Source organism: Telopea speciosissima, chromosome 4 (assembly GCF_018873765.1).
Source record: "Telopea speciosissima isolate NSW1024214 ecotype Mountain lineage chromosome 4, Tspe_v1, whole genome shotgun sequence".
NCBI lineage: Eukaryota > Viridiplantae > Streptophyta > Magnoliopsida > Proteales > Proteaceae > Telopea > Telopea speciosissima.
The window spans coordinates 67,261,844-67,289,369 of record NC_057919.1 but is presented as its reverse complement, the minus strand read 5'-3'; the positions used below and the strand labels follow the sequence as shown (position 1 = coordinate 67,289,369).

Below are 27,526 nucleotides of genomic sequence, written 5' to 3'. Positions count from 1 at the left end.
AGACCGTTCAAATCTGTATCTATTATGACTTCTCAAAACATCACCGATCATTAGTGACATAAAAAACTTAAAACCACAAAAAGCAGTTTCTTAACATAAACAAATTGAATCAAGGTTTTACTGTTTTAGTTCACTGTATCTGAGTCAATATTGATCGCCTTCAATATAGATACCGATACCCATATTTAAGGGTGTCAAAGCCTAAAACGAATCGGTCAAACCGACCCGACCTAATTGAGCCCAATCCAAAACGAATTGAGGCCTTATTGGTTTGGTTTCGGTTTATGGGTTAGAGCACCATTCAGATTTTGGTTCGGTTTGGGTTAAGCTGATGGGACACCGATTGGCCCCACCGATAGGATCGAACTTCAACCGAACCATTTACACTGAAACCAACCCCCAAACCCTAAAAACCCTACCTAATCCATACCCAAAACCAGACTATACCTGGTTTACAAAACGAACCGAAGTGAAACCGATAATACAAACCAAACAGAACCTAAATCCAACCCGAATGAAACTGAAAAATCCTTATTGATTTGATTTTGATTTCCTAAAACTCACAACAAAACCCAAAAAACCAAACCAAACCCGAACCAAACCGTTCGATTGACACCCTTGCCCTGTTGCACATATGGGGTCGGTCGTATTAGACTGATTCTAATGTAAAAACAATTTTTTGAAATGGCCGACACATTACCTTTTTAAAGGTAACGGCCTAACGGGTATCGTTACTTTATAGTTACTAAATCCATATTTATAACGTAACTAGGCAATATGAGTTTTTATTTTATTTATGGCGGGGAAATTTTTCATTTAATTTGGAAAAGAATGGTAGATAAGTGATAACCCGTTCCATCCGGAGTTTCAGAATCTGTTGCTTTCACAAATCACAATCACATTTACTCTATTCTGACCTGTATTTCCAAGGTTTCTATGTATTTTGATAACATTTTATAGCAATGAAAATGACAATACCAAAAAACAGGATCAGTGTACGATGTACTGCTGCAATTTCTCGGTTCAATTGACGCCAACGGAGGAGATTGACCTCATTTTATCACTGGATTCATACCGTAGTCCTCAAAAGTTTATGCTTTTCATTGTCTTCTATAACTGAAGCTTTCTTTCTGCAATTATGTCATTTAAAGCGAAGATCGAGAAGGGTTCGAAGTCTGGAATGGTTGCTTGAACTTTCGATTATGTCCCGTCTGTGAAGTTTTCTTTCTGTGATTATGTCCCTGAGACTGGAGCTGGAGAAGGGTTCGAAGTCTGGAAGTCTGGAATAGTTGCTTGAACTTTGAAGGTGGAGATAGGTCTGTTTATCAGAGGCTGAAGAGTTGCAGCCATGGAGAGTAGTGCTACTGGTCGGCTTACTGGATGTGAGATTCATGGGTTTCATACAATGGAGGGTAAGTTCAAAACCTGATTCTTCAATTCTTACTTTATTGTCTAACTTCAACTGCTGTTAGGCTAATATCGATTTCCTTCTTGTCCTCCTGTTTCAAAAATTATATCTGTACAAGTATATTCTGTTTGGAATTTTTAATTCTCAAACAGAGGCGTCATTTAGCGTCCTTCGTCAATCCATGTTTAGAGCCTGTGGATCTTTGCCCCCTTAAAACTCTGAATACTAAAGTCCATTGAGTGCTCTACCCTAAAGATCCTTATTTATGCATAGCAACTCCAATGAACCTTTCGAGTTGTTAATTGAAGGGTTTAGTTGCATTAAAAAAAAAAAAAACATTATTCTAACTAAAGAATTAGGGCAGGCCTAAAATGACCATAGGAGAAGTGGTGAGAAAAAACATGCATAGCTTAGGCCTTGTATCAAGTATGACATTGAATAGTGCTGATTGGAGGGCAAGGATCCATGTAGCCAACTGCCGACCCCATTTAGTTGGGATAAGGCTGAGTTCTGAGTTGTTGTCGTTGTTTCTATATCTTTTGCCTCCGGTATTTACTGCCGAAATACTTTCACTTGATTCTTTTGGTATCTCACCACAACTGTCCAGCTGTATTCATTTTGAGAACATAAGCCATTTCTTTCTTAGTCTTCCCCTGGACCAGAAGATTTGTCTATGCATTATCTCAAATGATGTTACTTAATTAATTATTTTGTTTCTTTCATTTATTGAGCAGATTTGGATGTTGGAACTATAATGAAGGAAGCCACAACAAGGTGGCTGCGGCCAAATGAAATTCATGCAATACTCTTTAATCACAACTATTTCAGTATCCGTGTCAAGCCAGTGAACTTGCCTCCAAGTAATTACTTGCTTCATTCTTTTTCTTTTGCATCCTACTAGGTGTACCATTTTATGACAATTTATTTTCAAGTAAGATGCATGTTTATGTTGTAAATCGGTAACGTGTAAGTTCCTCCTCCCTTTCTGTATATGTTTAGACAATAAAAAAAACAAGAAATAAAATTGTGAACCATGTTGTTGACATGCATAGATCCAGACCGGCACTTCAGTCAGGCCCATTCTCTTTTGTGACTCTTGGCGCCTTGTTTCAGGTGCCAGGAACACAAAAAGTGGACCTGATAGTAGCAGGCAAGTGTACTTTATTATCCTTGCTGTCTTTTATCATTTTTTGTGTTTGCTTGAATAGCATTAACATATTAGACTCATCAAAAAAAATATAAATGACCATGTAGTGTAGAGGCTTTATCAGTAAGTACATATGTTAATACTGACGAAATAGAGAGAAGAGTTAGAGAATAATTGCTTGTGACATTATGTCCACAGCCCACTCAATTTATAATAGACTAGGGAACTTTCTAGTACAACCAACAAGACCTCACAAGCTCCTTTATTGGAGGTAATTCATTAAGAGTCCAAGCCCAACAATCCAATAGAGTATTCATCTCTGTGTCCATAGCCACTTTCCACCCAGGATAAGATAAACCCTCTTGATAAGTCTTAGGAATGGAGTTAGTAGATATGGACAAGGCAAGATTATGTAAGGAAGATGGAAAGTGAGATATAAAAACATAATTCTCAATAGTGTAAGTAGTTGGAGCTTTGCGAGAATGGGTACCTTTGTGAAGAGTAATTGGCAAGTAAGGAAATGGAGAATCCCCAAACAGGGTGTCTAATGAAGTAGAGGGCTGTTGCGAAGGAGCAGCATGGGTTGTGGACTTGGGACGACACTTGTATATCTGCAACTGCTTGGTGGGAGGACTGTTAGAACTTAGAAGAAGATTCAGTGAAGGATACAACGACCAGAAGTGGTAAGATATCATCATCCATTTGGCTGCACTCAGTAGAAACGTAGGGTGTAGATTCAAAGAAGGTCGTATCCGCACTAACAAAATATTGACGAGTAGTGAGATCATAATATCTATAGCCCTTTTGAGTGCGAGCATAGCCAAGAAACACACACTTGGTTGCCCACGGGGATAATTTATCAAGTCCATGGCAAGGGTTATGAACAAAACAAACACCACCAGACACACCCGCGGGGGCAAACTAAACAGAGGAACATCAGGAAAAACAGTAGAGAACAATGAGTGATTATCAAGGACAACTGGTGGGATACGATATATCAAATAACAAGCAGTAATAATCGCGTCACTTAACAAATATTTTGGAACATTCATATAAAACATCAAGGAACGAGCTATTTCGAGCAAATGCCTGTTTTTCCGTTCAGCTACACCATTCTGTTGAGGAGTATAAGAAAAACTAGTTTGATGTATCATTCTATGTGCATAACAAAATGCAGTTTTTCACGTTGAGTATATTCTAAAGCATTATGTGAACGAAAGATCTTAATAGACACACCAACTGAATCTTAATTTCAGAATGAAGTTGTGTAAACACAAATAAAAATTCAGTACGATCCTTTAGCATAAATAGCTAAGTTGTACGGGAATAATCGTCTACAAATGTCACAAAATAAACAAAACCTATTTGACTCTTGGCATGACATGGACCCCAGATATCAGAGTGAACCAAGGAAAACAGAGAAAGACTACGAGGGACATCATGAGGAGGGAATGAAGTATGGTGATGCTTTCCAAGCTCACATGCTTCATACCAATACGAGATATTTTTCTGCAGCTGGGAACCATCTGTTGAAGCTTGGAAAGAGAAAGATGTCTCAACCGGTAATGCAAATGAAGTGGAGAAGTCGTAGGAGAGGTAACAAGAGCAGCTATAGGAGTGGAGTTGTCAAAGTAGTAGATTCCATCACCAATCGTCTTCCTGTCTGGAGATCCTGAAAAACACAACAGATAGGGTAAAATGTGGCTGAGCAGTTTAAAGATTTGATTAATTGACTAACAGACATAAGATTTAATGGTAAGTCAGGGACATTAAGAACACAGGTTAATGATGGAAAAGACGGTAGAGAACCCAGACCCAAAAGCAACCATATTCATAGAGGAGCCATTGTCAAGAATGACCTGAGAAGGATGTGCAATCTTCTGAGGTGAAGAAAGAATGTGAGACTTACCAATCATATCAGTGGAGGCCCCTGAATCAATTATTCAGAGAGCAGATGACGTAGATGAGAGTAAGGCGGATGTACTTGTATAAGAAAAGGTGGCAGTGGAGGAAGACACACCAGTGGAAGGTTGAAGGTTCTGCAGAAGTTTAAGAATTTGACTGTAATCATCACGAGGTCCTGAACCAGATGTCGGAACGCTAGATGAGGATGCAATATTGGTGTCGCCAGAAGACATGATCATCAAACGTAACAGTATTGGTTGATTGAGGACCCAGTCTGGTTTACCATGTTTCACCCAGCAGGTATCAATGGTATGATCTAACTTGCCACAAAAAGAACACTGTCTGATTGGTCGGTCAGTCTGTTGTCCACTGTTAGCAGACCTGAATTAGAGAGTAATTGCTTGAATGATCAATATGATCAAACAAGCATTGTATTTATAATATGAGAGATTACATATGAATAACCAAAAATACCCCTAGTACAGCCGACTTAACTAGGAGGAACAAAGAAGTAAAAAATACAACTGTAAAATGACCAGAATACCCCCATGGTATTCTGGTGTACATAATTCAACATCCACCTATACTGCGAGTCTGCGACATCCATGACCACATCCTCCCTATGAACCATGCCCTCCCAGAGAAATTATAGTTGTGCCCACGGTCAGCAACAAATGCAGAACTATCTTTTGGAGAGGCATCATGGCGGGAAGGGGTAACAATATGCTGAAGTCGTGCAAAAGATTCATTAAGAGAGAGTATCTTTTCTCCAGCCAACAATTGACTCTTAACAGACTGATAATTTGAATTTTACCTTGCCATAAACTTGGCCACATGAAATTCTTCCCGTTGAAGCTTCAACTGTTCCAGATTAGTGGTGAGAGGCTGATGCCTGATGGATGTTGAGTTCTTCGTCAAACCTTGAAATATACTGAAGTATTCGTTGAGAGATCAGTCCCCCTGCTTGAGATTAACAATTTTATCATATAAATCATAAATGCGAGAGATATTCTTCTCTTAAGAGAAAGTTTGCTTTAGGTCGTTCCAAACTCCTTTTGCAGTGGTGTGAAACATGGCATTAGCAGCAATAGTAGGTTCCATGCTGTTCCACAACCATATAAGTAGAGTATCATTCTCACGCATCCAATCTTCATAGGCTTTAACAGTGGTAGGATCTTTGGAATCAGCAGAGGGAGGATCAGACTAGATACTGCAACTTCCCTTTGGCATTAATATAAACTTTGATGGCTTGAGCCCACAACAGATAATTGGAAATACCTTTCAGTTTAATGGTGGTGATTTGAATATTAACATGGTCAGTGGTGAATTTAGAATCAGCCATCATGCACAAAAAAATCCTTGAAACATCCCAAAGTATAGATAAAATAATACCACTGGTTGGTGGTGCCAGAAAACCATCCAATGGGGATCGAATATCCCTCAACAGCTAGGGAATGAACCCCTAGGATCTCAGATTCTGACTGAGAACAGATAAGTATTTCAGCAAGCAAGAGTATATTAAAAAATACCCTCAAAACAGGGTACCTTAAGCTGAGATTTTGTAGGCAAATCACCAATCACCAGCAGCCCAAAAATCCTCCAAAAACAAGATCGAAGGCACTATAACATGAGTATTAATGTCATAAAACATCAAGAGAATCTGATGGATAAGTAGGGATTAATTTCAGATTCAAATAATCTGAGAAACACCCCAAAAACAGGGTAACGCCCGGAGTGAAAGCAAACCTTAATTAACCTTGATCAGCAAGGTTGATCTGCTGAAAAATCTGATTGAGTGGTGCTCCAAGATGGGCCAAATTATCTTCAAAATTAAGAATCATCCACTGGCTGGATGTGAATTAATTTAACATCATTTATGGGAGAAAAAGAATGTCTCAGAATTCTGACCGCAAGCTTCAATCTGCAATCCTCTTGTCTGCAATCAATCTTTCACTCCATAGTAGTACTGATTAAGAAGAATGGACCCTAGTTTCTCGTCATTTTCATTCAACTAGGGTCAGATATAGAATGAAAGAAGCATAGGGTGCTGCATTCCTTTTAACAAGGAACTCTTGAGACTTTCAAAACCAAGAATCAATTATATTGCTCCATTGTGACCAAGTGGTCATGGGTTCGAGTCTGGAAACAGCCTATCCGTGAAAGCAAGGGTAAGGCTGCGTACATTATGATCCTCCCCAGACCCCCAGCAGCGGGAGCCTCGTGCACTGGGTATGTCCTTTATATATATATACAACATTAGATTAAAATCCAAAAAGAAGACAAACTCTAACTTACTAACTTAGCTATTTCACTGATCCTATTCATACTTGGAGACCACACATAGTTAAAGGAAAGCAACCAATGTGTGAGAAATAAAGAGAAACAAATATACTCCCATGGTATGGAGGTCTATGGACACCCATATACCTCCAACCGACATACATACATACTCTAACAATATCAAAACCTCTTTGCTATGTTATTTAAATCTTCATGTTTGAATACATAAGCGGTAGTAACTCTTATGCCATTTTCATCTTTAAAACTTCAAAGCCACAAAGTTGGAAATCATGGTAAAAATGTGGGGATTGGCAAGTGTGATCATAGTTGTCACGGCATCTAGGCGATCCAAGGCGTTAGAGGGGGTTCCAGACGCAAGGCGTCCAAGGCACCTGCCTAGGCGACACCTTGACAACTATGAGTGTGATTGAGTCTATTGGTGAGTATCCTTAGGGGTGGGGCCATATCTTTGCTCATACCTCTAGGTAAAAGTGTACCTTTACAGGTGTATGTGAAAAGATATTTTTAAAGAATTTTTTAATATATTTGGATCAATAATAATTCCACGCAAACAAGGTTTAAAGTATCGGTATCAGGTATTGTATTGGGAGGGTGATTTTAAGAGATGTATTGTAACGGAGAGCCGCAAGATACGCTAGATACAACAAGACAAGTGCATTCACTTACTAATATATATAAAGGATGAGGTTTCTTACATGTACTAGTACCAAAATTTTTAAATATCGTATCAGTACCTTAAAGATATGATACATATCGGTTAGTATTGGCAGATATGGAAGGATACTTAAAACCTTGCATGTAAATATCCTGTTTTTCCTTTGCTTGAAATGAATGTCTAAGCAGATTGACATACCAAAATTTTTTTTGGTTTATATAATAATCCCAAGGGTAAATGATTTTACCTCTGTAGGATCAAATCCATTGTTGGAATGACAGAAAAAGAAAGTGTGACATTGACACATGATATATTGCAATCTTTAGTAAACCTTATAAATTCCCCAGCAAGAAGATCTGCATATAGATTAACTCTGAACTGAGTTTTCTGAGGAGTTGGGGATAAAATGCATACCAGAAACAAGATAGGATCAAAATTTGTTAAAAAATACTCGGGAGTTCTACAATAATCACTATCACCTTGATAGCTCACGTATTGAAAGTTGAAACCTTGGCCTTACACTTACATTGTATGAGTATACAGCTGGAAGGTGTGAGAATGCTTTTGGGAGACTTTGCATTACTTGGCCCTCTTTGCGAGCTTCCTTGTATCTTTTATACTCTGTTACCAAGTTGTTTTGTATGGATAAACTCTGGGTTAGGTTTTGTGGAGAAAAACGAATTAGCCTCACCCTTTCAAGTTGGTTTATATATTGGACAGAAATTATGCCCCCAAGAAGTACAAGAAATTACCTATGCACACATGCCACAAATGATATAAATACCTCTACATAATGACACAAGATTTCCAATAAGATAAAATTTAGGAAACCAATCAATTTCATTCCATCACTTGTGAGAACTCGGGAAAGTTTAAGATGCTGATTGATGTACCAAACATATAACAGTCAAATTCATGACTAGGTGCAGGAAGTGTTTCTTTGAAGGGTAAGGTACACGTACCCCGCTATAATGCACCCAATATTCCTCGTACCCCCCTAAGTTTCTGAAAAGGCCATGTACCACCCCTACTTTACCCCCCTAATTCCAGATAAGTCCAAACCGTTAAGTTTAGCCGTTAAGTGCTAAAAACTTGACCATGTTACCCTTTCTTCTATGTTTATAAATTTGAAAAGACCTAATTGTCCTGACCTATTTGTTCATAATATGAAAAGACCTTTTTGCCCTAACCTAATTTGATAAGACCTTTTTACCCCTACTATTTGTTCTTAAGAACCTAACCCAATCTAATTACCAAAATGCCCTTGTTAAAGCATAATTACCAAAATACCCTCATCTTCCCCAAAATCCATCTTCCATTTCTGAAACTTCTCTCAAACCTTGACAGATGCAAGGTTATCGATGACAGAGAAGGCATCAAAGAGTTGTCCATCGGTGATATCAAGATGAAGGTCTCCAGCATAAAGTGAAGTAGGTGCAGGGACGTTCGAAGGAACAGCCACTGACGAAACAAACACAATAATCTCCTGCACACGCAGGCGGAGACAGACCCAGAAAGAATTGGAAGAGAAGGAAAAAAAAAAAAGGGTTTTCTTGGGTTTCTTCTGAAAACTCTTAATCTGAAGCGAATTTTTACAAAGAAGATGGATTGTTAGGGAATCGGAGAAGGGAAACAACGTAGAAGCAGAGCAAGAGAAAACAGAAAAATGGTTTCCTAATTCGACAATGCCTCTTTATTAGGGTTCGGTTTTGGTTGAGATAATTGGAATGAATGATTGAATGAGACAGAGAATGAGATTACTAAACGAGAATGATAGCAAGAAAAAGAGAATTAAGAGATTATTGGGAAAGACGGAAGGAGAGAGAGAGAGAGAGAGAGAGAGTTTGTGTGGATTTTGAGAGAAGTTTCAGAAATGGAAGATGGATTTTGGAGAAGATGAGATTTGGGGAAGATGAGGGTATTTTGGTAATTATGCCCTAACAAGGGCATTTTGGTAATTAGATTGGGTTAGGTTCTTAAGAACAAATAGTGGGGGTAAAAGGGTTTTATCAAATTAGGTTAGGGCAAAAAGGTCTTTTCATATTATGAACAAATAGGTCAGGGCAATTAGGTCTTTTCAAATTTATAAACATAGAAGAAAGGGTAAAATGGTCAAGTTTTTAGCACTTAACGGTTTGGACTTATCTGGAATTAGGGGGGTAAAGTAGGGGTGGTACGTGGAATTTGCAGGGGTGGTACGTGGACTTTTCAGAACCTTAGGGGGGTACGAGGAATATTGGGTGCATTATAGGGGGGTACGTGTACTTTACCCTTCTTTGAATACTGAGGTATGAAGAACAAGCTCATCCCCCCCCCCCCCCCCCTCTCGTTTCCCTCTGTTTGTTTCAAAGAAGGCAACATGGTGATAGTTCAATTAAAGCTTAAAAAGTTTCCAGCTGGAACTTACCAGAGGATTCATCCATGAACGACCAGATGCCTTCCACATTCTGTAGAAGTTTTGTGGAGATTTAAGTGTGGGAACTTCCACTTGGGAATTGAATCAGCCCAATTTTCAATGTTGGAGTTTGTTTTGCTTACATTGGGACCGACAGGCATGCTATTCAACTGACACAATTGCTTATGCTGGTTACAAGAAGGTTGAGAGTGTGCTTAATGAACAACTAGTGTCTACTTTCTATAAGACATGTACAGGAATTCTTTGCAAAATACGAAGGAATCCATTTCTGATTCCATTTGGATCTCAATAGCTAATTCCAGCAACTTGATGTACACCTCCACAAGAGAGATCATATTTTCAACAAATTGAGCTGAATTTTATGAAGCTGACAGAATATGATGGTGATAGACCCAAAGGTCTGTAAGTGAAGGCCTATGAGCAGAGTGCAGGGCCCACCATTCCTCTCCACATTGATGATCAAGGCAAGACTAAGCCCATAACCAGATCTAGGTTAAATCTATCTCAAAGCCAAGGCCCATAATTTGCTTGCCAGGCCATATACTAAGGGCCATAAGATATTTGTTGAAGTGATTCATTAGAACTTTTCATCTTGGGAACTGTAACCATTAAGGAATTTTGAAGAACAAGTAAATTGTACGCAAAGAACAAGAGGTTATTTGAAAATGCTAAAATGGTGGTTTTCTAAGTTAACTGACATTTGATGAGCCAGAAGATGTATTAGTAGAATTTGTAGTTTTATCTCTGTGAAGTATCTTCTGCTTTGAGAGGCCAGATGGTTGTTCTGCTGATTTGTCTGGTGAGACTCCATAAATTCATTGGTGTTGATACTTCATCAAGCCTTGTTTAATTCCAATGAGACTCCAAGCTTCATCGAAGTGAGAGTTGTTATTTGTCTTTCTATGTTTTATTTCCTTTCTTATCTTAATGTTCTTACCCTTTAGCTTATGCATTAAATGTTGTGCACTCGTTATCCTGCCAGACATCAATCGTGTCAAAACCCAATCCTATCCTATAACTTAATCTTCTCCCTAGTTGTCCTGCATTAATTGTTTGGTAAACATCTTTTTGTTTTTTAATCATTTGGCATGTCAAGTGTGTATCAGCCTTTTTCTGTAGTCTGTATGAACTAGGAAATATAATGGATCAGGACTTGCGAGGTTTGCACATTGAAGTCTAAAAGGGATTCTCGTCATGCAATATTTTGCGACATCCATATCTTTTACATGCTAGGCATCCATTGATATATCTATGCATTTGGAGATGAGGATGATCGTGTAGTTGAGTCCAATACTTTTTGAGGTGAAATAAGATGTATTTGTGGGTTTCTTTACTTCTGTTTTAATGTATTAGTTTAAGGTTTATTTTTTTGGGTTTCTTTACTTCTTTTTTAATGTATTACTTTAAGGTTTATATTTGTGGGTTTCTTTACATCTGTTTTAATGTATTAATTTAAGGTTTATGTCTTTTGCGAACAGTAATTAGATGGAGACGGATAATGATTTTACCCTTCAATGTCTTTTTCTCCCAAACTCAGGTGGCACAATTGTTTTGTTTGACCGTACAATGCTGAGGAACTTCCGCAAAGATGGCCATAACTGGAAGAAGAAAAAAGATGGGAAGACTGTCAAAGAAGCTCATGAACACTTAAAAGTCTGTTACTAACTTCTGATACGGTTTATTCTGTTCTAGTATGCAACATATGCCTCCCTGAAGTTTGTAAAGTTTGGTGGTTGAATCAACAAAAGATCGTCCTAATTATGTATTTATGGGCTTTCTTTCCAAAATTACTATTCTCGTGTGATTGCTTATCTCTATTGGAGCATCAATACTTAACAAAGATCCAAGTTAGCAAATTCCTAGTTCCCAACCTTCTCTTCTACTGTATTTTGTTTTCTTGGAATCCAGAATGTTATATATGCTCACGTTATCTCTAAAATATTTGTATTTCTTGGAATCCATGCATGTTTTCATTTCATCATACAGGTTGGTAATGAAGAAAGGATCCATGTCTATTATGCACATGGCCAGGATAACCCCAACTTTGTCCGCAGGTGTTATTGGCTACTTGACAAGTATGTAATGATTATTTAAAGCGTGGAATAATTCACATTTTCAACTACTTATTTTCTTTCTCTTATGGTTGTTATATAAAATTCTATATTTACTATTTAGTGTTCAATTAAAATTTTCTAATCTCGTGGTCCCCTTTTTTTCTACAGGAAACAAGAACACATAGTCCTTGTGCATTATCGTGAAACATTAGAGGTTAGTTTGTTGGTTTATTATGCTTTGTTAACTATGAATGTCAAGAAAGGTACTCATGCATTTTCTTATATACATCACATCATGCAATACAGGTGCAGGGTTCTAGCACTACACCTGTTCATTCAAATTCGAGCTCAGGAAACTCTGACCCATACGCTTCTGGGGTTTTATTGGAAGAAATTGATTCCGTGGTAGATTATGCTGGTGAGATAAACATTCCATGATTGTGCTGTAACTTTTTTAGTGCAAATAAAAAGGATCTTGTATTTCAATTAAGATGGAAGATACCTAGCTTTGTTCACAGATTTTGTATTTTTCTTTATCATATAGGGGTGTCAACGGGCCGGTCTGGTCCGGGCTTGCCCTAAACCCTAGCCCAACCCTAGGAGCCTTAACCTAAACCCCAACCCAGCCCAGCCCTGCCAGGGCCAAGCATACCCTCAACCCAGCCCGGCCCGGCCCTGATTGACCCTAAATATCTTGGCCCATTGAGTTGTGGTACTAACAAAGTCCAATCACAGCCCACTTAACAAATCCCAGGCTTTAAAAAAAGGCATTTTTCGCAAAGAGGCTGTTTCAAGACTCGAACCCATGACCACTTGGTCACAATAGAGCAACCTTGACCGTTGCACCAAAGCACACTCTCTCTATATTGTATAAATATATATATTATATAATACAGGGTCGGGCTGGCCTTGCCAGGGTCGAGGCCTCAACCCAGGCCTGGCCCGGCCCTGCCAGGGCCATGCAAATAGCAAACCCAGCCCAGCCTGAAGGGAGGGATGGTCGGGTGTTTTTGACACCCTTATTATCATATCATGTTAATAATTGATTATGTGATCTTACTGATATGGTTCTTGATATCAGCAATATCATAATGTATTATTTTTTGAAAATATTAGGTTCTGTTGAATCAAAAGAGGTTGGTGAATGTATGACTGTTAGAAATCATGAGCTGAAACTTCATGAGATTAACACTCTTGAGTGGGAAGATCTGGTGGCAACAGAAAATCGCAATGATCCTCCAGGACCTAAGAGAGGTATAAGTGTATAACTTAGAACCTTTTCTTGATATTGCTTAGCTGTTCAACTTAGAGACCATTGATAACAGTTTCTTTATGGCAGATGACGTTTCATATTTTGAGCAGCAGAACCTATATGTAATGAGTAACTCCAAAAACAATGTAAGTAAATTCAGCCACTATTACACACTGTTCTTCATTGTTCACTCCTTTTCATAAGCTGCCACAGTGGTATTACGCCCTTGTTTGATGTTATGTTATTTTGTGTGGGACAGTTAAATCCAAAATATCTTATGAACAGTTGCTCAATTCTCTTGTTTAGACAAAGGCTTAGCTCTCTTTTCTGTTGGCTTAAAATCAATAAAGAAAATTTTTTCTGCATACACACGGGTGAAGTTAACTTTCACCAAGATTGGTGAACTCTGTAAAGTTCACCAGTTCCATGTGCCAAGATATGGTGGACATGGGTGGGCATTGGGCCAAGCTTGCCTTGACAGCCCAAATATGTCATGTGGCAGCTCTGTTGCGACTCAAATTAAAAGACATTGTATTCACATCATCATCTATCAGCCTAGTAAGTTTCAGCCTGTCAATTTTTCCCAAATGAAGAAAGGTAGGCTTTAGAAATTGGTTGAAAATTCAGTGGCAACTTTGGGGCAGTCTAACCATTGAAAATACAAGGGTTTACGTTTTTGCATCGTCAACTGTACGGTATTGATGGGGCCCAAACTTTAATACTAGCTAATCCCATTGGCGGGGGCCGGGGGGTCCCATCCAATGGTCAGTTTGAGCAGAAGGGCCCTCCATGTGGCAGAGAGTAGGTGGTCTATCAAGGCAAGCTTGACTTGACAACTGTCAAGGGAACTTTAACTCATGCACACACAATCCCTTATATAGTATGATACATATCGTCTCTGAATATACTTTAGGTTAATTGTCTCTTTTGTTTGTCTTGTAGCTTGAATTCCCAGTTGCACACATACTGAATCTTCAAATTGGCTCTCCATTGCATACATTACCATTTTTGGATTTGAACTCAAAATGTTTGTCCAATGCCATTTTTATGGTTCAGAGTCATCGAACTTTGGTTGTGTTGGCTTGCTGAACAACACAGACTTTTTCATATAGTTAGTATCATAGTTGTCATGGGATCTATGTGACAAAAGGCGTTGGAGGGGGTACAAACCTTGGACGCTTGGCGACGCCTTGACAATGATGCATACATGGATTATCTACTGAAGTCTATGATTACCTTTTGCTCTTCCAAGTATTGGCAATTTAAGGGGACCAAGCAGCTATAATATTTCAAAATATTCTGTTTGATTCTTAACTTCTACCATGTAGTAATCCCTATCTATGACTCATTGCAGGGTAGTATTCTCCTAAAAGACAATTTACCTGCTGCTGGGTGTGTTCCTGTCGGTGTACAACTACCAATCCATGATTGCTTTCAAACAATGGGAATGAGTGACCACAGACAGGATTCTGAAGAGCTGAGAGTGGGAAAATATGATTCATTGGATGTTCCTGTTGAAGGTTTGCAAACTCAGGACAGCTTTGGCAGGTGGATGAACTGCATTATGACTAATTCCCAAGGATCGATCAATGATCCACAACTTGAATCCCCAATCTCCAGTGGTCATGAATCAAGTGTATATACCGAGATAGATAATAATCAACCTTCTATTGGAGAGCAAGTTTTCAGTATAACTGAAGTTTCACCTGCATGGGCTTTTTCAACTGAAGAAACAAAGGTCTATTCTCACTATATTTCCATTCTGCAAAATAAGCTTCTTGTTATGGCTTGCATGTCTTATTTGAGGCTAGACTATTTTCCAGTTGAGAAACAAGTCTTTTCACGAACACATTTATATATGATTTGCTGATTGAAGAGTTTATGGACTAAGCATTGAAATATTTTAGAGAAATATGTACTCTGAACAGCTACAAAATAACATTGCTCATTTCTCCATGTTCATTAGAATGAAAGTAAATATGAAAAGAATGGCTGCCATAGGATAAAAACCCCCTAGTTCAGAGTTAATAATAAATTGGACCATGTCAGATAGGTGGTGCAATAATTATAGAACTTTATGAACTGCTGTTGAAAGTCTCAAATGGCTTTATCTAACTGCTTATGAGTATTGATTGAACCATTTTCTATGGGACTAGAATCTTTTGTGGAAGACCCTCCTTAAATGTCTAGATTCATCAAGTCTTGACCTTTGAAAGGCTGTCTAGGTTTTGATGAAAGAACCAGATGGAAATTTTGTACATCCTCAGAAATTATAGAAGAAGGCAGTGTAGCCTGAATTCTAAACCTTATCTCTTTATTTGGCACTATTATTATGATGTGGGGCCCATTAGGAAGTTGACTATCAATAGGGTCTACATTGTTGTTCCAGACAATGTAAAGCTCTGAAAACTAAATTTCATTATCAAACAGACAATTTTCCAAAATAACCTCTAGATCTATGAAATCAATATTTCAATGCCTAGCTAAGCAATTAAAATAAAATACTGATGTGGAAAAATTGGGTGGGCTAGACCCAACTTGAGATGGGCTCGATAGTTGGCATGCTTTTGCTTTTAGTTCTCTGGATGTAATTTAAATCCATTTCCAAGAGTTGTGGAGAAATGAAGCTTAGTTATATAGGCGAGTTAAGTTCTATCTGTTTTGAGTTGTTGATCATTAGCATTCCTAGGACATCACCTGACAGTTTAGTATATGAAGATGGAGACCAATCCCCCTCCCCCCTTTTCAAACAATGGGTTCTTCTTTAACCTCTTTGTGTTCCTCTTCTCTATTATCTTCTAATTCATGCAAGAAAAAAAAAGTAATGGATAGTGGTAGTGTAAATAGACAGGTTGTCTCAAATTCCTTCTATTTTCTGGAAATGTTGCATTTGACAGAAGATGTGGCTGTAGATAAGATGGAAGAACAAACCGCAACAGGATTTTAGTAGGCAGTCCTAAATAGTTGCAAGAAAGGCTTGAACAATCATATTGGGATGATGTCTCCTGCTTATGAGTGTGAAGTTGTCACAAGAAATTTCCATACTTAATGAAACTTACTTTGCTCAATGGGAAATTTGTTATGAAAGTAATTAAGTTTGTCTTGCATTTTGCACTGTGTAGTCATCTGATCACAGAAAGCCCCGTGTTTTTTATTTTACTCCGTAACTATATGACAAGGATTGAATGTTAACTACAAGTGTTGACATTTGGTTGATGATTTCTGCAGGTCATAGTGATTGGATGTTTTAGCAGAGATTCTTCACATCTTCTTGCAGAGACTAGATTATATTGCGTCTTTGGCGATGTATGTGTTCCTGTAGAAATGGTTCAATTTGGGGTGTTCCGTTGTATGGCATTGCCACATAACCCTGGCCCAGTTAATTTCTACCTGAGTCTTGATGGCAGTACTCCCATTAGCCAAGTACTGACTTTTGAGTATCGTTCTCCTATGAACAACTGGGTTGCTCAGCCAGAAGATAAGTGGGAAGAATGTCAAGTGCAGTTAAGATTGGCACATTTGCTCTTCTCTACAACTAATAGCATTACTCTTCTATCTAGTAAGGCTTCAGCAAATTCCCTAAGGGAGGCAAAAAGATTTGCGCAAATAATCTCTTCCATTGACAAAGGTTGGGCACATTTAATTAAGTCAGTTGGTGATGGGATCTCGTTTCCACTAGCCAAAAACAGTTTGCTTGAACTCTCTTTGAAGAACAAGTTTCTAGAGTGGCTTTTGGAAAGAGTAGTTGAAGGGTGTAAAATCCCTGCTCGGGACCGTCAAGGTCAAGGAGTAATCCATTTGTGTGCTATCCTAGGCTATACCTGGTCTGTTAAACCATATTCAAGTTCAGGCATCTCTTTAGATTTTCGTGATGCATCTGGATGGACAGCACTTCATTGGGCTGCTTACTATGGGAGGTATTTCTTTATACTACTTGAAATTGCAAAATATTTGTTTTTGCTACCTATGGCATTCTCTTTCACTCTTAAAAAAAAGGCATTTGCTTCAAGATTTGTTTAATTATTCTCTCTCTCACACACACACACGTATTTGTTCACACTCATCCATGTATGAAGGCATGCAAAAGTAATATCTGTTTAAGTTTTATTTAGTTTATGTTCCGATATTGTTTATTCTTTCTGGAAATTGTGTACGAGATATGATACATGTTATTTCCTAACCGTACATCAATTATTCAATCCTTAAAAAAAGGCGTACCCAGCGCACGAGGCTCCCGCCACTGCGGGGTCTGGGGAGGGTCATAATGTACACAGCCTTACCCCTACTTTGGCAGATAGGCTGTTTCCAGACTCGAACCCGTGACCACTTGGTCACAATGGAGCAACCTTTACCGCTGCACCAAGGCCCACCCTCAATTATTCAATCCTACCTTAGCCAAAATACATATTGAAAACTGCATTGCAGGAATAATCTGATTTAATACAACTATGGCACAAAAGATCACTAAGTGGAAAAACACCAAACTCTTCCTAGTGATTAGTTGGAGTTTAATGTTGTTTTCGCTTGAACATTCGTGATCTGAAAAATGTTATGTAGATATATTTTCGTACGTATATTAGCAAAATATTCCATGTTATTCACCTCTTTCCAACACCTTAAAAATCAAGCTTGGAAATGCCTACTTCCTCAGAAACACCAAAACTAATCTATGAACCAATAGAGAATTTGGGCTCCCTTTTTCTTGGTGGTGGAGACTTGTTGAAAGCTGGTGAAACAAAGAGGGGGCGAGACAGGGGACTCAGAAACTTTAGTCCACCCAGCTTTAAACCAAATTAAAATCCTGGATCAAGAAGGCAGGTCAGCAATAGTGTGTGCTAGCTGATAGAGAATAATTGGATCTATTTTGAAAAGAGAGATTATTTGGAAGGCATAAGAAACAATATGTATAATATGTGTTTGCTCTGCAAGAAAAAAGAAAAAAGAGTTAGTGTTCCATATTCTCCAATGAGGAGAGACTTCATGTGTGCATATAACAGTGTGTGGCTTTCAATGCCAACCCTGGATCCTTTGTGTGTGTGTGTGTGGTAACTAAACCTGTTTCACTTAGTAACTTATCATTTTCAAATAATTAGTTTTCACTTCGCTAATTCTTTCAAACTTGGTGATATCCGTTTGTAGGAAGGAAATGGTTGCAGTTCTTTTATCTGCAGGGGCAAAGCCAAATTTAGTCACAGACCCAACTCCAGAATTTCCTGGTGGACAGACTGCTGCTGATCTTGCTTCCAAGAATGGACATGAGGGCCTAGCTGCTTATCTTGCAGAAAAGGGATTAATAGCACAATTGAATGCTATGTACATATCAGGAAACATAAGTGGCTCCCCACAAACTATCTCCACTGACCTGGTTAACTCCATAAACCTCAGTGAGGATGAGCTGTGCCTGAAGGATACCTTGGAAGCATATCGGGCAGCTGCTGATGCGGCATCCCGTATACAATCTGCATTCAGGGAGAATTCTCTAAAGCAGAGGACAAAAGCAGTTGAGTTTTCCAATCCAGAGAACGAGGCTCGTAATATAGTTGCAGCTATGAGAATTCAACATGCTTTCCGAAACTATGAGATCCGAAAGAAGATGTCAGCTGCTGCACGAATCCAATATAGATTTCGTACTTGGAAGATTCGGAAAGAGTTTCTCAATATACGTCGGCAGGCTATTAAAATTCAAGTATGTTCCTTTTGATAATGGTTTACCATTACTAATACATCTACTTGTATACGACATAGTTGTTTTATTACATGGATGGAAGTATCCTAGCCAAATTGCGTACTGGCTTTGTTTAACCCTTCAGTGGTAATGGCTCAGTCCAAGTGTTTGTTTTGTTGGAGGGAGTACTTTTTTACCGTCAAGTGGACCCAAATTAGGCAAGTCAACCCTGGTCAAATGGTTCTCAAGTAAACTTAGTCATACCAACCCGAGTCATATGCAACTCAACCCAGCTAGGTTTCCTGGCTACTTGAGGGGTTTGCTACATTCTGCGATGAGTGTTGTGTTAGTGTGTTTATTTATGAACGTAGTATGGGGGCGAGTGTACTAGCAGAACGTTTTACCTTGCCAAATCAGCCCAAATTTAGGCAAGTCGGCCCTGGAAGTTTTGTTGGAATGGCATTGAGGATACCGATCACCTTGTCTTCTCCCACCCTTTTACCTCCACTATCTGCAAAAAAGCCCTTGGTTCCCTCTGACCCTGTTGTAAGAGACCCCTACCCTTCACTCGAGAATGGCTTTGGTTGGACATGACTTTTTCTGGTAGCTCTATCTGTGATACTATTGGTAAGCTTGTGTTTGGGGCTGCTATTTCTCACATTTGGATGGAGCGGAATCTCAGAAGATGGACCTCCAGCTCCCATTCATTCGACTTGATTTGGAAAACCATCTTTTTTTTACGTCAGCTCTAAACTTCATATGCTCCCTCATGGTTCCCTTTTTGATTCCCCAAGGAACAGGCACGTTGTTGTATCCTGGGGATTAGATGTTTCTCTTTTTCAGTCTCTTAGTCCTTCCTAGGGCTTGAGACTTATATAGCTCTCCCCCCCCCCCCCACTTTTTCCCCTGTATATTCTCCCCTCCCCCCTTCTCCCTTCTCTCCCCTTTGGGGTTTTGGTAATGAATTTTTTATTCATCCAAAAAAAACTTAAATCATACCAGCCCAAGTTATATGTAACTATAGCACCAGAAGCTTCCCAACTACTTGGAGGTTTTGCTACATGTCATGTTAGTGTGTTATAAGGTGGTTTGAATTTAGAATCTTGCAGTTATATGCTTTTCTATGGCTTAACAAAGAAGCTGCTGATTTAAGTTTTTTTTTTCCAATTCAGGCTGCATTCCGAGGTCTCCAAGTACGGAAGCAGTACCGTAAGATTCTTTGGTCAGTTGGAATACTTGAGAAAGCAGTTTTACGTTGGCGTCAGAAGAAAAAAGGATTCCGTGGGCTTCAGGTCCAAGGCACTGAAGCTGTTGGAGTAAATCAAAACCAAGAGAATGGTGTGGAGGACTTCTTCCAGATCAGCAGGAAACAAGCAGAAGAGCGTGTGGAGAGATCTATTATACGAGTCCAATCCATGTTCCGATCAAAGCAAGCACAGCTAGAGTACCGAAGGATGAAATTGGCCCACAATCAAGCAACGGTAGGTGTTTTTGTGGTAATTGGTGAAAATCCCAAAGATGTGATTCAAGTTATGTAGACCTTGTTACTGAATTAATTATACTTCATGCAGTTGGAATACGAAGGGCTTCTTGATCCTTAGTGTTGGATGAGAGGTGAAGATCACATGGGTCAAGCCTGGAGAAGTTCATTAGAGATTCTGGAAATCACAATGGCTCAAGCAGGCTGACACTTAGTCCCCTGCAGATTTTAGTCCTATATAGAACATATTTTACATAGGATTCCTTAGATAAATATTAATGTATAGTTTGACCCAATTCTACAGAGTACAGATCCGTGGTTGTAAATCCATGTTGACATCATTGGGAATTTGAAGCTTGATCATCTTGTGTTAAATTAGTTGAATATATGATCTAAATTTTTAGAGTTCCAGAGTATGATACCACAAAGATGAATGGGGAAATCTTTGCTTATTTTTTTGTGAAATTACTGTTAATCCATTTTGTTCTTTAGTACTCTTATCTTTTTCCTTTGTGGTTGGGTGGGTCGGGTGTTTTGCATGTTCTCCAATTCATTTGAGAAATGATTCGAACAGGCTCTAAACAGGCTCTAAATATCATATTATTTTGAATGGGGAAGGAAGTATACTCATATGTACTTCCCTCTCTGTCTCTCTCATTAAATATGTGATCCTTCCCCTCTGGTCATTAAATATACCATTTTGTTACCTGTTGTTGGCTTGATGTGTAAAATGTCAACATAAACGTGCAGCATGTAAACCCCTCTCTCTTACTTTGAGCCTAAACACTAGGATTTCTTCTTGCCAACCTTTCCTCCCAAGTCTCAGCTCCCAGGGAATGGTGGTGGGTGGGAAAGAAAATTATTCATTTTTGTTGTATAAGAATGGTTAATCCATATCACTTTCACAAGGGTCAATTATAGTGGGAGAACTCATAAAATATCATTTGGGAATCTAACCTAAAAGCTTACCTATTAGGTGAAGATAACCTGAACACACATGATTTAAAGCCCAGATAAAAGATGTGTGAATGTACCTCCAAAGCTTTCCACATCTCAACATACATATTTGTCAATAAAACGACCAATGAGGCACCCTCTTCTGCACTGCTTTCTCCATGATGCTATGTAAGGCAGGTTTTCACCATTGTTTTAAAACACAAAATCCGTGAAAGTTGCCTAAATGGACAGAGAGAAATCATGAAGTGGTTGGAAATGGACTGATAACAAAAGATGTATGATATGGGAATAAATAACTGTAAAAGATGGAATCATATTTTTGTGGTGAACCTGAGCAGTTTCTTATTCTTGTTTTCTTTTCCTTTTCTAAATTTTGCTTGTTTGTTTCTTACATAATTCTCCAATATCTCTTCTGGTGAATCAGTCACAAGGAAGAAGTAAATCCTCCCTGGAACAAGATCTTCAGACAAGCTTTGGTTGTTAGTGTTAAACCAAACTATCCCGATCCTTATTGTACGAAAGTCGAACCGACGAAGCAAAGCTGTCTTGTGTTTTTTTTTTTTTTTTTTTGGTAAATAGAAAAAAATGCAGTCATTATCAAAGATTTACAGTAGGATTCTTGATACAAAAAGATTGTTTTCCAAGGATAGGGGAGGATGCAAGAGTTTGCTTTATCAGGTGAAATAGAAGAATAGTTTCTAATATAATAACTTTTTTCTCCGATGAAAAAGTATTTATTGTAATTGATTCATCCTTAGAAGTAAAAAGAAACTATGATATAAATTACATAAATTATAGAATGGTTTCATTTTAAACTTCTGAGTATTATACTTTTCTTCTTGCTTTTCTTAATCAAAGGAATGGTGAAAGAAGATCAACTCCTTCATTGAAAGAGGAGGAGGATTGATATATACAAAAGATTTGGAGATGTTTATATTGGTAAATGCTACAATTATCACACTGAAGGACACCAATCCCATCACATGGCTGTCTTCTTTTTTTCTCTTAATTATCCTTTACTATGTGTCCTCATTCTGAGTAGATCATGGGATTGAATCCCACCCTTTGTGTTTGGTATGCATTCTTAGAATAGATTCTGCTTCTAAAACACATTCTTTAACGAGAAAATAGAAAACAACAAGGTTTCAGAATGCCTTCTAGACCCAAAATCTATTCCAAGAATCCATACCAAACTTAGCTGCTTACATGATGCTGCGAGGGCATTTGCGTATGCAAGGACTCAAACCCAGGTTCTTGGAATGCCATGATCTATGGCGTTCATGAAGGTTGGGGAGATTGACTGTGCTCTTGCTCTGTTTTGGCAGACACCTGAGAATGGACAGCTATAATCTCAGGGTAATGCAAGGACTGTGCTCTTGCCTTGGCTTCTTTGTTGACATGACGAGGAATCTTATCAAACCTGATGACTTCACCTTTGGGGCCATCCTTCAAGCGTTCTAACTTGGCAGTTCTTGGGTGTGGAAGGATGGTACATGGCTCTGCATTCCGCCGTGGTTTTCATTCCTTGACCTATGTAGGCAGTGGCTTAGTAAACATGCACACCAAATGTGGTGACTTAGAAGGATCATGCCAAGCTTTTATTGATATAATCAGTAAAGATTTGGTCTCTTGGAATGTGATGATATCTGGGTTTGGACTATATGGAAAAGCTTTTGAAGCTGTAAGCTTTAGGATTGGATTGTTAATGGCGTGTAGTCACTCAGGGCTAATAGAGCTAGGCCTAGTGTTTTTCGAATCAATGATATCAGCTTATGGACTGGTTCATGAAGCAGATCCCATAACTTGAACGGTGGACATGCTTGGCCGCGTTGGGTACTCAAAAGAAGCAAGACAGTTGGTTGAGGAATATTCAAGGACCGTAAGTATGAAAAACAAGCTCACATGAAGCTCTACTAGGCGCATCTGTTGCACATTGAAATGTTGGGCTTGGGAAAAGGTAGGAGAGGATTTGATGATCATAAAATCTGAGAGAGAAGCAAGCTATGTGCTGCTATTAAATTTGTTTTCTGCAAGTGGGCAATGGAAGGAAGCAGAGAAGGTGCGGAAAGCAATGGTGGAGCAAGGGGTATAGAAGATGCCTGCTTCTTGTTGGATTGAAGTGGGAAACAGGGTTATGGTCTTTGTAGCTGGGAAAAATTCATATCATCGGATGGAAGATTTGTATAAGTATCAAAATTTCAAAAATCTGAAATGAAGAATCCAAAGTTGTTTGGCTTTAAAAACTATAAAGCATTCCATGTCTCAAATGATTAAACCGTGTATGTTTTTGTTTGTGTAATTACACTAAAATAAAAGGGGAAAGGTTTCGTACACGGCCGTGTAAACCGTGTACGAAACTTTCCCCCTTTTACTTTTTGCAAATTACTTTTCATTCACAATTTTCTCTCTCTCCTCTATTCATCTCTCTCGTCTCTATTCACCTCCTCTCTGCAACTGCGTGCGGGAGCAACGAGGGCCTGCCGGAAGACCAAAATCGAACCACCATTCCCTCGTCTCTATTCATCTCTCTCATCTCTACCTACCTCTGACTTTTATGCTTTTCCACAAAATTACTTTTCATTCCCGATGTTCTCTCTCTCCTCTTTGTTCATCTCTCTCGTCTCTATTCACCTCCTCTGCAACCTGCATGTGAGAGTGAAGAGGGCCTGCCGAGTGCCGGAACAGCATAATCGAACCTCCATTGGGAGAAAGGTAGCGATCCAACCAATCGAAAACATCAAAAGATTGAAATTCCAAATTCAAATTTGGGAGCGGCGGGAGCTGGGATGAAATCAAATCTATTGCCATTGATGAACCAACAAAGGGTTCGTAATGCGCATCAAAGAGACTGTTATGAAGAGCAAGAGAATCGAAGTTATGGGTAATTTCTTTTGCACTGCATCTGCAAGTTCAGAAAGATGATTACTACACTTGTAAGTAAATAAGATCAATACAGATAGAAATTACGGAGAAGTAAAATAAAATTTTCTTGTTCACCTCTGAAGCTCCAGAGGTTCTGGGTTCTAGAGGCATTCGAAGAAGAGCTGCTCCTCCGACTTGAGATCTGTTACTATGTTAGCATCCATTTGTTGGGCTATTCTGAAATCTGAAGAGAGAATGAGGAAAATAGGGTTTAAATTTGGATGGAGAGCGAATAAGAGGAGGATTGGAGTTCGTGCGAAAGGAGTTACAATTTGTGTGTGGAATTTGATGATTCAGTTATAAATGAGTGAATGATTTACTGATAAAACCAAGGAAGGGTGCAATGCAATGCATCTTCTTCCCTGTGTTAAATGCTTTCTCACATGTGCTTATACACAATATACTTGGCTTTTTGAGAGAGAGCTATGCCATATCCAGCCTATCTATGAATCTATCCTTGCCCAAAATTCTCAAAAACCAGAAGCTGAAAAAAAAAATTCATTGAATATAGTCAGTTTTTAGTATCTTCTTTGTTCTTAAATTTTTAGGGTCTGTAATGGGATGAATATCTGTACAATGCAATTGGGTTGCAATAAACCCAGTTTACTGTTCCGGCACTCGGCAGGCCCTCTTCACTCTCACATGCAGGTTGCAGAGGAGGTGAATAGAGACGAGAGAGATGAACAAAGAGGAGAGAGAGAACATCGGGAATGAAAAGTAATTTTGTGGAAAAGCATAAAAGTCAGAGGTAGGTAGAGATGAGAGAAATGAATAGAGACGAGGGAATGGTGGTTCGATTTTGGTCTTCCGCCAGGCCTTCGTCGCTCCCGCTCACAGTTGCAGAGAGGAGGTGAATAGAGACGAGAGAGATGAATAGAGGAGAGAGAGAAAATTGTGAATGAAAAGTAATTTGCAAAAAGTAAAGGGGGGGGGGGGGGGAAAGGTTTCGTACACGGTTTACACGACCGTGTACGAAACCTTTCCCCATTAGGAAGGAATTTAGGATCATTATTGTCTCAGCTTTGGAGCCTTACGCTGGACTTTATAAACCTACTAGTAAAAAACCCCAAGCTTTTCAAAGAATTAGAGCTGAACAGGGGAAACGGTCTGGTTTCCATTGTGTAATCAAAATAAAGTCAAATTGAACCATTCCTGTATGTCTGACTGAATCTTCCATATCAATTTTCTTAACAAAGAAGTACTTAATCCTTTGTTGTGATTCACCATTCAGTAAAAAGAAGGATCCTATTAGAATTACAAGTATCAGTCGCTGCTACATGACCCACTGTTGCTGCTTGGAGACTGCAGAGATACCAATTTCCATTTCCATTTCTAGGATTTTGCAAATTAAAATAAGAAAGAATCAAACAGGGATAACAATTCCTCTTGGTAAGGAAGAAAGGAAACAGCCCATGAATACCATAAGGAAAGCACTCAATAAGCTATGGTTGGAAATAAATGTAATCTTTATCAGTAGTAGTTTGCATAAACAATCACATTTTATCTATATATGTTTCTGATAGCAAATGCAGAGAGAGGTGCTAATTTGTTAAACAAAATCAAACCCTCAGGGTCACCAACTATAACTTGGAGGAAGGTAATGGAGTCGAGGCTGGATCCATACTCCATACACGCAAGAAAAATCTCTCTCTTTGCCGAATTGCAAGAAATGCTCATTGTGAATGTAGTAGTCGCGGTCAATACCCGTGAGCTTTGTTCCACAAATGAAAATTGAAACTGACATATCTATTGGTGGTGGTGATAGCAATTTTTCCACCATTCTTCTTGTGCTAAAGTAGTCTTTTACTGCATCAAATGGTAACGTAGGAGCAACTATCTTGTGAAGCACCCATTTTATTTTTTCCGGAGAGAAGGTCACTAATGAATCCATAGAGTCCATAAAATAGAAAACCCCGTGATAGTATGAGGCACATGTAATGGTGCGTAGGCGCTCTAGTCCGTCATGATACTCATGTGTAGTCCATTCAGTAGCACCACGTCGAATCAAATTTAACACCAGTGTGTTGCTATTTCTATGATTAATGACACAGACAATGCAATCCTGAGAAGTAGGAGATGATGAGATTGCTGCAACAAGTTTAGGAAGCTCTGAATGAAGCAATAGTCGAGGCAATGGTAGAGGCAATAATGGAAGGTCTACTCTCGCCCGGGAAAAAGGACAGAAGAAGAAGACCAAACCATCATCTCTGTACAGAAGAAGCCATCCTCCATTGGATGCAATGCAAGTCACATCCTCCAACTCAGGGATATCTATATCGTAACAATCATCTTGTTCTGATGGGTCCGACAACATGAATTCGCCTTCGAGACAAAACTGAAAAAACCATGGAGTTTGGTATGTTTTGGAATCAATTACAGCTGAAACATTAAAAGAAGCAGAACTCCATGCCTTACAAGTGCAGCGGAAACGCAGAAGGTCAACTATACTCAGTCGGCATGCGATAGTTTCAAGAAGGTCAGCATGAAGTTCAGCAATTGAACTACCTTCTTCTTGACTGGTTTCTTCAGCTGAGGCACGTAGGCAGTTCCTGCCAGTAACATTAAGGAATACATGATGTAACAATCCCAATAAGAAACTGTGAGTTTCAGTTATAGAGAGTGAAAGAAGATCAAACCTATATCCTTAATCAAATTTATAAGCACAAAAACAGAGGAGCCTCAAGATACATTTGTCATAACCAAATTGCACAAGCAGGAACCATTGGCAAAGCAAAAATAATCACAATCCTTTTGAGATCCATGTTTGATTTTCTAAGAAGTTATCACAGTTACTTGTCAATCATCGATATGTAGGAGTTTTATTACATTGGTCTAACCAAAAAGAAAACTAAGAGTTTTTGTTGGTATTGTCAATCTTGCACAACTTCATGTAGATTTGATGGGAGGGTGGAGTCATCCTTTATGCATTTTTTGGAAGTGTAGAGCAACAACTCCTCCAAATAGAAAAGGAGAAAATTCAAAAAGAAAATTGCATACCATGAGAGAGAGATATCCAACATTAGACAACAAAGATGGCTCTTAACAGAAGTTATAAGGCAAGATAGGATTTCAACTCATTTAGTTGGGAAAGACCAAGCAGAAGGACCCAATCCAGGGTGTCCAAGAATGAAGCAACATGAAGATTAGGTAGCTGATAAGATGTAAATTTTCTGGTCTATCTTCCAAGATCCTCTTCATCCATAGATTGTTGCACAAAAAACAAGTTGCCCACTGAATCTCTTACCAACCCATATCTATTCTCCTTCAAAATCAAGAGGCATTCTCCCCTTTGCAGAGACTCCCTCCCCAAATATGAGAGGAAAAAAGACAAACAAAGAACAAGTGATGAACATCCTAAGCGGAG

The 27,526-nt window shown here is 38.8% G+C and overlaps 1 protein-coding gene across 2 annotated transcripts; it reads left to right on the top strand.

The window, feature by feature from the left end:
- Positions 1-1,233: 1,233 nt before the first annotated feature.
- Positions 1,234-20,585, top strand: LOC122658075 (calmodulin-binding transcription activator 5). 2 transcript variants are annotated; one of them, XM_043852959.1, is made up of 13 exons: positions 1,234-1,412; positions 2,143-2,268; positions 11,370-11,485; positions 11,819-11,907; positions 12,055-12,100; positions 12,193-12,304; positions 13,021-13,140; positions 13,226-13,284; positions 14,493-14,876; positions 16,367-17,055; positions 18,278-18,824; positions 19,976-20,284; positions 20,375-20,585. In XM_043852959.1, the coding sequence occupies exons 1-13, from the start codon at positions 1,349-1,351 to the stop codon at positions 20,402-20,404; spliced, it is 2,691 nt and encodes an 896-aa protein (XP_043708894.1). In that variant the 5' UTR covers positions 1,234-1,348; the 3' UTR covers positions 20,405-20,585. The 2 variants fall into 2 exon arrangements, with proteins under 2 accessions (XP_043708894.1, XP_043708893.1); XM_043852958.1 differs by having other exon boundaries at positions 13,003-13,140.
- Positions 20,586-27,526: the final 6,941 nt, after the last annotated feature.

Coding starts and splice junctions, on each gene's coding strand:
- LOC122658075 (XM_043852958.1), top strand. CDS start 1,349: ATGGAGAGTAGTGCTACTGGTCGGCTTACTGGATGTGAGATTCATGGG. Junction 11,908..12,054: donor TGTTATTGGCTACTTGACAA/GTATGTAATGAT, acceptor TTTTTTCTACAG/GAAACAAGAACACATAGTCC. Junction 18,825..19,975: donor GGCAGGCTATTAAAATTCAA/GTATGTTCCTTT, acceptor TTTCCAATTCAG/GCTGCATTCCGAGGTCTCCA.